This window comes from Octopus sinensis, linkage group LG9 (assembly GCF_006345805.1).
Source record: "Octopus sinensis linkage group LG9, ASM634580v1, whole genome shotgun sequence".
Lineage (NCBI taxonomy): Eukaryota > Metazoa > Mollusca > Cephalopoda > Octopoda > Octopodidae > Octopus > Octopus sinensis.
The window spans coordinates 33,395,296-33,409,837 of record NC_043005.1 but is presented as its reverse complement, the minus strand read 5'-3'; the positions used below and the strand labels follow the sequence as shown (position 1 = coordinate 33,409,837).

The window sequence follows — 14,542 nt, the reverse complement described above, 5'->3', positions numbered from 1 at the left end:
GCCCTTCTGGGTATTAGCGCGCGTCTACGATGAGTCTACGATTAAAAAAAAAATTTACCATCAATTTTTCCCATTTTTAATGCATTTTTGGCAAATATAAGGGAAGTAACTCTCTAAAAATTTATTATTAAATCTCAGAACGTAAAAAGCTACAGTAACACCCCCCCTTTGTGGTTAGCCATATTGAGATGGCTATTATACTTTACATCTCTAAAAATGCTTATATAGTTATTTCCCTTACAAATCCGAGCAACGCCGGGCGATACTGCTAGTACATATATAAAAAAAAAAACTGCCAAAATAATGTTGGATTTCACACCCTAGATAGCAAATAGAATTCGAGTGATGGTAATAATAGACAAACAATTAAATGTGTACATGTACCTAAGAAAATTTCACCTGATTTTCTTTTTCGGAAACGCTGCCACACACCCTGAAATGTTTAGTCGAACAAATATTTATATTAATAAAAATTTAGAAAAATGTTTGTATTCTATTGGGATTAATCCAATGACTTGACAAAAAGGTATGTAATAAGTACTTTTCTGAAACAATTTTGTACTAACCCTTGTGTGTGTCTACAAATATATATACCTACACATTCATATCTATCTATCTATCTATCTATCTATCTATCTATCTATCTATCTATGTGTGTGTGTGTGTGTGTATGTATGCATGCATGCATGCATGCATGCATGTATGTATGTATGTATGTATGTATGTATGTATGTATGTATGTATATGTGTGTGTGTGTGTGTTTGTATGTATGTATGTATGTATGTATGTATGTATGTATGTATGTATGTATGTATGTATGTATGTATGTATGTATGTATGTATGTATGTATGTATGTATGTATGTATGTATGTATGTATGTATGCATGCATGCATGCATGAATGCATGCATGCATGCATGTATGTATGTATGTATGTATGAATGTATGTATGAATGTATATGCATACACACACACATTTCGTAGGCTACGACTTCAGAAAAAATATTTTTAGCATTAAATACAAAAGACCCCCCAAAAACACACACAATATAAATGTTAACCCATTAATTCATATAGTACCAACAAGTAAATATCTATTTAATAACGAACCATGTAATCCACACTCTCAAAAACGTATTTTTGTAAAATGTTGAGTGGGTGTTGAAATTTCCGAGGGTTCCACCCCACCCCAACACTCGGTTTCCGGCCCCAAAACGATATTTTGTGACATATTAGGAGGCCACTTTAATTCATTCAACGTAAAAAAAAAATTTTTTTAAATGCCACGATTCCTGTTCCGGGATGGTGTGTGTGTGTGTGGGGGGGGGGGTCCGATTTCCACCCTAATTTTTTTCCGAATAAAAATAAGGGGTTTGCCACATTAGGAGGTCAGGGACCTACAGATTTAAAAATAATTTTTTGTAACTAAACACTTTCAAACTTCGGACACTGGTAGAATGTGTCATATAAAATATCTTTTACTCTCAGCATTTTTGAGAAAAACATATTTACGAAGTTATTTCACGTTAAAGTTATCGTATTTCGGTAATTTCAACCAATCAATGACGTGTATTCAGCTGAATAAAATTACTGCTGTTGTTTGTCAACAACAACTATCGGCGGTGTATTTTTCGTTTGTCCCTGTTATTTATGACATCATTCGCGCGTTTGTACTGGTTTTAAGGTGTTAGGGTTAGGGTGTTAGGGTTAAGGTTTTAGGGTTAGGATTACTTGATTGCACGCGAAAAATCCGAGGTAATTCTCCGAAAGTCCTCTCTCCACCTCCCGGTTCGTTGGCGTAAATTTTTTTCATATCCGTTTAATACACAGTTTTTACACCTTTTACACTTTTTTTTGTGGCCGGGTTTTTGAAGTCGTAATTAACCGTTTTTTCATCGTCTTCCTATTGTCATAAATAGATTAGGAAAATAATTTTGTAAAAAATAGGGGAGATTGCCGTTATCATAATTATTATTAAACTGTATCAAACTACATTATTATACAACAGTATTAAAACATTTTGGTACTATCTCAAAGGGAAGTCACACAATATAAGCAAATCTGTCGTCATGAGAGGCATTGCCAAAGAATACAAGAAATGGTTGCTAAGATCATCAAAGTTGTTCCCCCTCTCAATGTAGGGAAAAGGAAGTCTGCCTACAAATTGTGTTCAATTCGGAATTTGAGTTGGTAGTTTCCTTCTCGGATGATAATGAACACTTATATATTGACAGTATAGATTTTGAATATGTTCCTCTTAATGTGTTGATAAATGGAATGTTTTTGTTAATTGACTGAATAAAAAAAAAATTGCAACTGTTTGAAGCAACCCCTCCTGCGTGAAATATCTCTATATAGCAGAAAATGATGAGCATAACAAATAGTACTGTATCTGCTACATCTTTCAGATGATATCAAGTAATTATTGAAAGTATATAGTCAACATATATTAACTAAATTTCTTCATAAAAAAAAAATCTAAATGAAGTCGTTCATTATGCCAATAAAATTCCCGGAATAAAATTACGGCGTTTATTAATAATAAAACACCGGTTATGACATGTGTTTCGAGATAGTTTTGGAATGTGACGAATAACATCAAATTTTGAGGTTAGTTTTAAGCTAGACTGTTATTAATTTGGGAAATTAACTTATTTTTTTATTTACAGTTCAATAATGTATTTAAATTTCTTATCTCACCCGAGACATTAAGGTATTTCATTTCTTCATCGAATCTGTTGTCATGCAAAACAAACAGGTATGTTCTGTACCTTGTTTAAAATACAACACCAGAATCAATATATATATATATTTTAACATTTTAAGAGAATATATTCAGAGTTGTCGGCAGAGACTTTTCAAACGTCCACATGACTTCACCTTTAAACTTTTGTCTCGTGTTTTCGCTTGCTTGCTATGTTGGGTCATGTTTGTAACACAACCCTCAAGGTGAGATGTAAGACGTTCAGGCAATGGTTAAAAATATATTTACTTCGTCAGTTTCTAAGACGAGACTTTATTTAAACTCTGTAATAGAAATTACCAGATGCTGCTGGCTTTCAATATAATTACAATAAAAAGAATTTTGAAAATTCAAAGTGAACGGGTTAAAACTGAGAATGTCCATAATTTTATTAACTTGACTTATACACAATATTTGTAGTAGTAGTAGTAGAAACAGTCTCCTTCTCTCTCTCTCTGGTTATTTAACCCCAGGTCAATTCGATTGAAGCAGACCTACGATTAAAAGCATTCCAACTGCGACTGTCATATATTTTAAAGGGTTTTAAGATGTTTACACATGTTTAGACATGGAGAAGTATTGCTTGGCTGGAAACTGGTGTAAGTTGAAACACAGGGAGAGCATCTGGCTGTAGAAAACCTGCCTTATTAAATTCTATCTGATCTATGCGAGATGGAGTAGACATTAAAACAACGATGATAATATTATAAATTAGCAGTAATACCCGTCGTTGATCGGGTAATTTTGTTTCTTGGGAGCCACATTTAAAGTATTATTATAGATATAATTTACCCCTCCTGTATGTGTGTATTTTTATAAGAAAAATAATATTTGAAGTAGGAAAAAGATCAATTTCATACATGAACTTGCGTTTGTTTATTATATGACAATAATGAGTTGTATGTGTTGATTTTATTTATCAATACAGTAACGGCAATTATATAATATTGTTATAAGAGAAAAACGTAATAACTGAAGTAGAAAAAAATCAATTTCATACATGAATTTCTGTTTGTTTATTATATGATAATAATAAATGAGTTGTATGTGTTATTTTATTTATCAATACAATAATGACAATTGTATAATACAGTTCATTTAAATAGGTAGTTTACTCATTCTTGAATATAATGATAATAATGGTAAATTAAGTTATTGAAGTATTCATGTTGCATTAAGAGTGAATATTTCTTTATAAAGAATGTTTTTTGTTTTATTTTGGAGTGCATAAGCAAAAAGTTTTGCTTTTGCTCCTACACATGATGCTCCTACATAAAGTTGGCCTTGTGAAAACCATGGTTGTCCAAGTTGCAATCTAGCAACTTTTAGTATTTGGCCCTGACTTTTATTAATGCTCATGGCAAACGAAACTGTAACTGCTTAAATTGGAATGTGACATTAGATGGTATAACTGGTATACGAGGAATGAAGACGGTCTCCCCTTTACCACAACCAGTGAGAATGTTTGCCTCAATGCATTTCATCATAAGTTTGTACACAATTAAACTTGTACCATTACATCATTTTTGCTCATCTGATTCCTCATGTTAATTCTGTGTATTTCTTATTCCTAGCTCTTGAAATGTTGATGCTCTTTGTACATCTGATTCATTCTGTTGATTCTGTGCACCTCTTATTCTTTGTTCTTGAAGTTTTGATGTTTTCAGTACATCTGATTCAACATCTTTATTTCATGTGGTGCTAATTCTTTGGTATTGAAGTCTAGATGATCTTCGTACATCTGACTCCTCTTGATGCATAGTTGATTTCCTTGCCCTATCATCAGCAAACCTTTTAATCTTTGTTCTTCTGATTCATTTTGCATGTATTTTGCTGTTCTCTCTCTTTGTTTTTGTAATCTTTCTTGTTACTGCTTGTCAGTTTCATTCTTCCTTTGTAGCTGCTTTGCTAAAACTTTAGAAGTCTTTCTTCCAAATGAAGGTCTATTCTTTGGTGGCATTTTTTCCTGGGGGTTCTAATGTCACTATTATCTATCTGAACAACATAGAGGATGTGACACTATTTAAGTTTGAAATTATACTGATAATGAAATTCAACATATTCTACATTTTATACTTTATAAAAATAAGTTCAGACTTGTTTTATTATATACCTTCAGTATAAGATTTTGAATCATATATCTTTAGGTATTTGATCAAGGCTTAAAACTTTTTATACCTATAGAATGAAGTAAGTACTCATTTTCAACACACCTCTGAAAATGAAAAAGCTTGAAAGTTTTAATTTTTTCCAAAATTTAAGTCATTGGGCCTAATTTGTCTCGTGTCTTCAAGTCGAAGAAACTCGACTATACAAAGCCTTTTTCACATGGTCATTAATCTTTTGGAGGAATTCAGAGGTTTTTTTCCTGTCATTTTTTTCTATTTTATTGATAGGGCCAAAAATATGACCTCCAACCAGTTCCATGGTCTATGGACAGGACTGAAATTTGTGCAAAACTGAATCCTGAGTCTAAGGAATTCGCATACCAAGTTTGAGCACAATTGATCAACTGGTTTTTGAGTGCATAGGAGACAAACAAACAACTAATTTTATATACCTAGAGACTGCTATTTCCAATAGATATCTTTGTGCAGATCACTATGTTTTCTTGAAGACATTTACCATTTTGTGGGCAGCTATCTGTGGCAAAACAGTTGAAATAGTGAGAAGTAGTATGGTTTGTACATTTTGGTGTGTCAGATTTTTCTTACCAATTCTGGCTAAGGTGGTGGTGAAGTTTTCAGAAGATGTGTAGCTTATCTTAAAACTGCTTCTAAAAAAAATTTTGAATTTATGATTTCTGAGAAGTTTATAGGATGCAGGAATGATTGAGCAATATTTGAATGGATTCTTGAGTGTAGGATATGTCTGAGATTTGTTACTAATGTTACTGAATAAGCTTTTTAAAATAGTAGGAGGATAGTTGGGCACATATGTGAATGTATGTGTGTGTGCATGCATGCACACATACACACGCACGCGTGCACACACGCACGTACGCACACACACACACACACATGCACACACACACACACATGCACACACACACACACACACACACACACACACACACACAACTATCAGAGTAACAGACAAATGATTTTGGCTATTTTTTAGTTTCTGTCTTTTGAATGTTTACCTTTTTCTTTAATTACTCCTCAACTAGGCTGTTTAAGTCCAGAAAAGAGTGTTGTGAGGGAGAAGGAAATGTCCCATCGAGGAACAGTGCTGTCTCTGTATAGACAAATCCTACGTATGTCTAGAGAATGGCAGTCCTTGTCCGGAAACTTGCAAGACACACAAGAGGAACGCAAGTACATCTTTAATGAAGCATGCACTCTGTTTCGTGAAAACAAAAATGTAAGTATGGTAAAGAAAGGATTCATTTGAAGATTAATTAAGATTATAAGTACTACTGTGTGTAATGTAGCTTAAAAGAAAAACAATGTAGTTTCATTTTTCATAAAGTTTAAATGCAAGGTGAACAGACAAACCAGTCAAAGGGGTAAGGTTTTAGTTAATAATTCATTTGTTGTGAGCTCAGGTCTGTAAATGTTTCATTATTTATTCTCAGAACATTTAATATTAAATAAGTGAGTTCATCCACGTCAAGGGTAGGTAGTTTTTGTTCATCCTTTAGTCCAGAGAAACGGCTTGGCTCTGGTTAATTGGAGAGAGAGAGAAATTGCTTGATGGTTGATGGAGGAGGAGGAGGAGAAAGATGGTTGGGCTTTGGTTGGTGGGAGGTAGAGAGGAAACAATTCTCAAACTAGAGACCTATTCCCAAGTGCTTGCAACAGAGTTGATTCTATGAAAGGCAGCCAAGAACTAGATGGTAACGTTAATCTAGATATTGGATTAAATCTACCAGCCAAGATAGTGTTTTTTTCTAAAAATTTGCTGTAATGTAGTGGCACTGAATTAAGAACACCTTTGGATTGTTTAACTTTGAAGTGACTTGTATCCAGTAGACCTATGATCAAAGGTATTTTAAATGTGACTATCCTATTTTTTTTTTTGCAGGTGTAGTATCTCTCTCCAAAATATCTTTCCATTTTTAAGACATTAAGGTGTGGTATGAGGGAGTTTGTTATTCTTAGCAATTCAAGTGACCATATAGAAGTCCCTTTGTTAGTTCAGAGAAGAGCTGGGTGTGTTTTGAACTCTTGTAGCATAAGAACATATTGATGAATTTATTATTGTTTATCAAAGACCAACAATCTTATAGCAATTCAATTTTTAAAAAATCCTTTTGAACTTTATTTCTGGAATCTGAACAACATTGAATGAGGAAACAAGAAATGAATGTACTGAACAACTTATACAAGAATAACTAATACAGGTATGGACGGCAGAATGGGAACAGTGTGCTCTTATGATCTGGTTCAACATTCCCTGACTGTCACTAAATATGGTAAATCCTTGAAGAATGATGCCAACAATGTACAAAATTGGTAGAATCATTGTGGCTCTAATAACCAAGATGAGAATATTGGTCCAAATAGATCATTGAATAGGAATGAAACTTCTTGTAAAAATTTGGAGAAAAAAACAAACAAACAAAAACATACATAAAATGAACCTTTCTATAAAGTTCTCAACAAATTGGTTTTGATTCCCAGCTGGAACTGTTTCACTTAATTGTTTACCTATCAATAATATTTTAGTTTTACTTATAAATTTAGAATTACACTGGATTAACTTTGTATGCAATTGGAGGAGAGGTTGGCAAGTAAAAAACAGATACGACAGGGCAAGATATAGACGTGAAAGATATATAAATGGCATGAGATAGATTTATAGGGTGAAGATGTAAGATGCTGAAAGATATATAAACTAAAATGTCATGTACTGAATAATGGTATATACAAAATATTTACAATTTATTGAAATTTTCTCTCTTAGCTGGAGAAGGAAATCAAAAATCTAGCGGCAACTGTTGTGGAGTTTTAAAGTAAAGGGAAGATAATTTTAATAACTTAACAATTAATTTGATAAAATTAATTTACATGCTTAAGGAAAAGAAAGGGTGTGTTAGATTAGTAAAGGTAAGTAACTTATAAGAAGGGACATAATTTGGTAGCTTTAGCTTGATAAACTAAAACATCTGTAAAAAGTATGAAACTTATTTAAAAGAACAAATAGGAATTGGTAACTGTATCGTGTAAGTGCATCAGTGGTGAACCATCAAGAGCTAGGGAGATGATTATGTTAAATGTCCATGCTAATGATGGTGATGATAATATTTATCGTCTTAATGTTGACATTTTACATGCTTGCATGGATCAAGCATATTTCTTTGAAGATTTTGTATGGCCAGATGCCCTCCCTGTTGCCAGTCCCCACCTGTTTCCAAGCAGGATAATGAATACTTCCGGCTAGACATGTTTTCGTGTAAGATTGGAAATGAAAGATATCACTTGTATGACAGTGACACTCATTTACAACTGCTGGGGGGATATCAAGACACACACACACAGGAGGCTTCTTTCAGTTTCTGTCTTCCAAATCCACTCCCAAGATTTTGCTGTAAATCATTACTTCTATTATTCTTGAATTCAATTGAACTGACCTCTGGTTGAAAAATATCTTTGATTGTGGATTGTTATAAACAACTGACTCTCTCATGTGAAATAAATATCTTAAGCATTGTTTTGCACTTGGGTGCCCTTCGTGTTGCTAATCTTTACCAGTTTTTCAAAATGTTGAACTTACTCCACACATTCTTCCAACAAATTTGTTGACGAACAAAAATTTACAGATATTATATGAGGGGATACCAAAAAGTTCCAGGACTAGTTCTGTAGTTCACCAACAAATGTTCACAACAAATGGTTGCATGTGCAGTGAGAACTAGCAGTGTCCTTCATGAGGCAGTATATCAAGTGACATTGCTGTTTTCACTTTGCAAGTTGTGGAATTTGTGTTTTTGGGATCATGTGTTTGCTGCAGTTTGCAATTTTTGTCATGGACAGGAAGTTGGAACAAAGAGCCAACATGAAATTTTACGTTGAACTTGGAAAGTCTGCTACAGAAACATTAAGCATGCTTCAGCAAGCTTATGGCAATGAGGCAATGGGTTGTATGCAATGTTTTATAAAGCATGAGTACTTCAAAAACATGAAGATCCCTGGAAGATGATGAGCTATCTGAAAGACCTGTCACAAGCATCACCCCCAGAAATTCATCAGCTTGTGCATGAGGACCGTTGGAGAACAATTAATGACATTTTGAAGCATTTGAGGAAAGACATTCAACAAAAGCGACTGGACGTGAGTTAGACAAAGACTTGGATTCTTTATGACAACAATGCACCCTGTCACTGAGCTCTCCTTGCTTGTGAGTTTCTTGCCCAAAACAGCATGGTATCCCTCCACACCTGCCCTATTTGCCAGATTTAGCACCTGTAGACTTCCATCTCTACACCAAAATAAAAATGCAGCTCAATGGTTGCTGTTTTAACACTTGTTGAGATCCAGAGTGAATTGCAGAAGGTCCTCAACTCACAGAAAACAACATCCAGGCCAGATTCCAAAAGTGGCAGGGACACTGTGTCTGGTGTATTGCTGCAGAAGGTGACTATTACAAAGGTGATGTTAAAACTTAGGTAAATAACTTATTTTTTCATTAAACATAACTAGTCTGGGAACTTTTTGACACCATCTCATTTAATGAAAACCAGCAATTAAATTAACTATTGAAACTGTGATTGAGAATTACAACTAAGTTGCAAACTGTATTTTCTCAGAAAATACAGTTAAATAAACAACAAAATATATAGATTTTGTTGGATCGAGTTTGCTTTTGAATGAGTGCACATCAGAAGAGGACATGGAGAACTGATTAAGAGTGGCTCACAATGTGTTTGGTGGACTTCCAAAAAGGGTCTTTCAGAACAAAGATCTGAACCACAAAACAAAATTGTCTACCAAGTAGTTATGATCTCCACTCTCCTCTGTGGTTGTGAAACCTGGACTCTTTACTGAAATGACATAAAAAAACTAGAGTGATTTCACCAACAGAAGTTCCGCACTATTATGAATATTAAATAGAATAACTATACGTACAATGCCTTCGTTTTGTAGAGAACGAATAGCAGTAGCATTGAGGCTACCATCCTGAAACATCGTCTGAGATGGGCGGCCATGTAGCAAGATTAAAAGAAAGCAAGCTGCCGCGTCAAATTTTATATGGAGAACTTTCCACTGCAAGAAGACATCGTGGCCGTCCCCTCTATTGAAACAAGGATCAGCTGAAGCAAAGCCTAAAAATGACTGGAATCGATCCCAAAGCCTGGAGCATTGAAGATCAGGACAGTCCTGGATGGCATCATTCCATCTCCACTGTAACAGATCATTTTGAAGCTGAACGACAGGAGAAAGAGGAAGAGAAATGACAAGAAAGAAAATGAAGGCTGCAACAACCAATGCCTCCATCATGGATCCCTTGTGAACTTTGCAACAGATGCTTCTATGCCAGAATCAGCCTCATTAGCCACCGACAATATAATTTTTTTTTTTTCATTTGACACAACAAATTCATTTGAAAGGAAAAGTGTGATGGGGGTTATTATGGCTTTAGTTAAATATGGATTTTGTCAAACCCATCTAGATTTGAAGTCAGAAATATATTAATCGTTTTAAATGTTAGCATAAAGTCAGCAATTTCAGGTGAGGGATTAGTCAATTACTCAACTGGCACTTATCTTATCAAGTCTTAAAGGATAAAAGACAAAGTCAGCCTTGGCAGAATTTGAGCTCGGAACCTAAAGCTGAACAAAATGCCACTAAGCATTTTGCCTGGTCTGCTAATGATTCTGCCAGTTCTCTACCTTAGAAGAATAGTAATGGCAGGAAATTTTGTGTAAAGTATCTGTGCCTTCTTCTGTGACCTCATTTTCGTAACAATAATTTCTGGCTGATTAGCCCCTCAATGATTTTGCTAAAATAATAAACTCTAAGACTTACAACACCTGATATTTTTATAACATTAAATATGGATTACATTCAAGATTGTAAACTAATTCTAAAATATGAAAATAAGACAAAAACATTAGATTTTTTTAATTCACTTTTATGATGTGCTGGAAAAAATATGTCAAATATCAGAGATTCTGTATTTGCAATTTTTTTAAAATAGAAACATTTTTTTGCTAATGGGGAAGTGATTTGGATTAGAATACTTTTTTTCTACAGATATGTAGCAGATATATATAGTTTATTGTGGACTGAGTTGAGTTGACAGAATGTAATGATAAGAGAAGAACGATATGTGTTTTATATACAGACCAAAATTTATTTATAAACTTTAAATTGGTAACAAAATGTATTTATATACATTAAAACATCACTGCAGTTTATTATTTTTTTTTTAGTTTGGAGCTTGAGTATCTTGATGTTTGTAATTTGTTTTTCGTTTTTTAATTGCTGGTGGTTGCTCAATATATTGAGTGAGGTTGGTAGCATTTACTTCTTTTCTAGTACTTTATTATTATTCAAAAGCCAATAGGTATTTTTGCCATAAACTTCTGCAGCAGTGTAAGGACCTGTGCGATGTTCCATAAAATGTCCTCCTTTTCTGTCCTCTCGAATTCGGTTTTTGAGGAGACCTTTATTTCCAATACTGAACTGCTTTTGCTCATGTTTTCTAGTATATTGTTCTTTTTGAATGGACTGAGCTATTCTGATATTGGAGGCAACTTGAGAAATCATACTGTCCCAAATAGCTGTCATAACATCAATTTTTCTGGATATAGATTGATCATTTCCAAAACTGTCCCGATCTTTGGCAGTTGGGTTGTGCTGTAGTTCAAATGGGAGTGTAGCTTGCCTGTTGTATAAAATTCGAAACAGGGTAAAATATGTTGAAGAATGTTTGGCTGTTCACTATACAAACAGAATTGCTGGTAAGCATTCAACCCAGTTGCCACAGTCCTCAAGGGATTTTGATAAAAGCATCTTTTATAGTGCAATTCTGTCACTCCATGAGGCCATTTGCTTGAGGGTGATAAGCACTTGTTATGTGCTGCTGTGTTCTTGTCAGTTCATGTAGTTCTGCAGACACTCTGCTTACAAATTCCCTTCCTTGGTCATTTATCTGAATTTTTATACAGCCATGCCGACAAATCACATCCTCAAAGACAAACTTTCAGCCGTGTGATCTTTAAAAGGTCGAGTCTCAGGCCATTTGAATAAGTAATCTATTGCAACAACAATGCAACAATAGCCATCATCTGTTTTCAGCAAATTGGTGATATCAACACCAATTTGGGCCATCACTTCATTTGGCACAGGAACAGGATGAAGCTCCTCAACATTAATTTTGTGAACAGGGTTCACTTTTTGACATCGATCACAAGACAAAACAAACTCTTTTGTGTCTTTGCCCACAATTTTCCAATAAAATCTCTCTAAAATTTTAGCCCTTGTTCTGTCGACACTAAGATGACTTTCCAAGCAGCAGGCAGTATCCCAATCTCCATAGCCCATGTGAATACTTGAAATAATACTCTTCTGTTCATCTGGATTGCGAATGACCAAGACTTATCGGTATTCATTTTCAGAATTTCTTATTCTTTCTGCTCTGTGTTGATAGTAGAGTTAACCACTCCATGCAACATAACACTTAGAGAACCTACGAAGGTTTGCCTTTTCGTTTTTGGACATATGAAATGTTGTTAACAAAATAATCAAATATAAAATCACTGTTGTCAGATTTATCTTGTGTACTAAAAGTAGCCATTCTGGATATGCTTCTTTCAAATTTCTTCAGCTTTAAGTAACTAAGTGAAAACTCTAACTAAATGAAAGCTCCGACTTTCTCTTTACTTTACATTACTTTCCATTTCATTTACAAATGTACATTACGCATTCACACACAATAAACATCAACACATACATTTAATGGGTTCACCCATTATCTCCTTATTTGCTATCACGGTGATGGTGGTGGTGGTAGGGGTTATATGTGAATGGGAGGTAATCTGAAATCGCTTTACCGGTAGTTATATAGCAATAAAAACTTTGAGGGGAATAACTCTAAATGAAATATTTTTCAGAGTCGTTCCCCTTAAATTGTTACGTCTATTATTTCGGGTCATGCTGACCTAATACGAAGTTGCTATTCGATTGATGTCATCTGGCTGCGGAAGTAAACTGTTCTGTTTTTAATTAATTATCAGGTTTTTGTGATGAAATTAGAAATGATAATAGTATCTGAGAAAAATACAGTTAGATCCTTTCTAGATCCGAACCCTTTCTGTTATTAGTTTCTTTTATTCTTTTTGCTCCATTTTTTTTTTTACATCAAGAGACTGGCTATCACCAGTCTCTTGATGTAAAACTGGGGATTTAATGTAGTATCTGAATGGTTCATATACCACATTAAATTCCCAGTTTGCCTCAGTGTCATGATATATAACTGGTACAGGAGATGGTTGTATTGAAATAATGAGAGCAGCACATTGGTAAATGGAAATAAAAGTGATTATGAGGATGGTGAAGATAATGACGATGGTAATGTTGAATTTGGTAATGAGGGAAATAGAAGTGATAACCAAAAACTCACAGACATGCTGGCATAGAACTTGGACATTAAATGATGATGATGATGATGATGCACACATACATGTGCTTTCTGTCTGTCTACAGTTTGAAAATAAATGGAAAAATAAATTGAATAATGTAGTGTTAGATACACCAAAGTTTGAACTTAGGCATAATGGTCATGGTTGGAATACTTTTAATCATAATTGTATTGAATCAGGGTTGACCTGAAGTTAACATTAGCAATAAATGAAACTGAACTTGGCTAATTTCACTTGACTTTTCTGAAGATCTTTAGTAGCTCTTCATAGAAAACTGTTGACTAATGATCTATATTTTAGACACCATTAATCTTTAGTCTTTATTTGAAATGATTGACTATTGATCTCCATTCACTGATAGCATATTTCACTGTGATTATTTGTTACTTCATTACCAGGTGACCAACCCTAAAGAAATTGCAGAACATGTGAGGGAAGCTGAGACTCGTATAGCATTAGGTAAGCTCTGAATGTCATACCTTCAACTTGCAATGGTCTAGTGTACTTGGTTGTAAATGGAATCCAGACAAATGACATCAGTGTAATGTCTGTTGAATGACAATGCCAGGAAGATACAAGATCTTTTATATTATTACTTATATATACTGACACACAGTCATGTTCCCCCTTCTCCAAATCATCATTGTCATCATCCATGGAACAAAGATGTTAACTGATGTGGTGTGGTGGTGGTGGTGGTTTTGCTGAAAGAAAATTGCAACATTGCCCACAGAAATTTTGCTCAATTTCAAATGCCATGTTGTGTTTTCACCTTCTATACATACATATATGCACACACACACACACACACACAAATTTGACATGGATGATTCTTTCTTGTCTTGGGATTCTTGGTCAAACAGCTGGGTGGAATTGCATGAAAAATTACACAGATGTGTAGAATGATCCAGTGGGCGATGCTGGGCTTTGTATTTTTTCATAGCTCCCATGGTTACTGAGATAATCTACTATAATAATACTCTTGAGTTTATGAATGAGAAAGGAAGGGGTGATAGATGAATAAGGAAGGAAGGGGTGATATCATACTTGGTAGTGTATGCTGAAAAAATAAATCAAACAGCATTTCAACTCTGTGTGAATATATGTGTATGTAAAAGGTAGGGTATGTGAATGTGTGTGTGTGTGTGCATGTGCAATGGAAGTGGGATGGTTCATCTTTGTTCGCTTAGTATTTGGGTTTATTTTTTGA

At 34.3% G+C, this 14,542-nt stretch overlaps 1 protein-coding gene across 3 annotated transcripts in view; it reads left to right on the top strand.

Annotated features, from left to right (window-relative positions):
* The first annotated feature begins 1,666 nt into the window (after positions 1–1,666).
* The window catches only part of LOC115215695 (LYR motif-containing protein 1), an 81,629-nt gene continuing 68,753 nt past the window's right edge, over positions 1,667–14,542 (top strand). Inside the window, exons 1-3 of one of the 3 annotated variants that reach the window (XM_029784976.2) lie at positions 1,667–1,789; positions 5,914–6,107; positions 13,731–13,791. In XM_029784976.2, coding sequence (XP_029640836.1) covers positions 5,955–6,107; positions 13,731–13,791 — 214 coding nt within the window. In that variant the 5' untranslated portion in view covers positions 1,667–1,789; positions 5,914–5,954. Of the gene's footprint in view, positions 1,790–2,474; positions 2,612–5,909; positions 6,108–13,730; positions 13,792–14,542 lie in introns of those variants that run through there. The other 2 variants (XM_029784975.2, XM_036505878.1) reach the window with 2 other exon arrangements.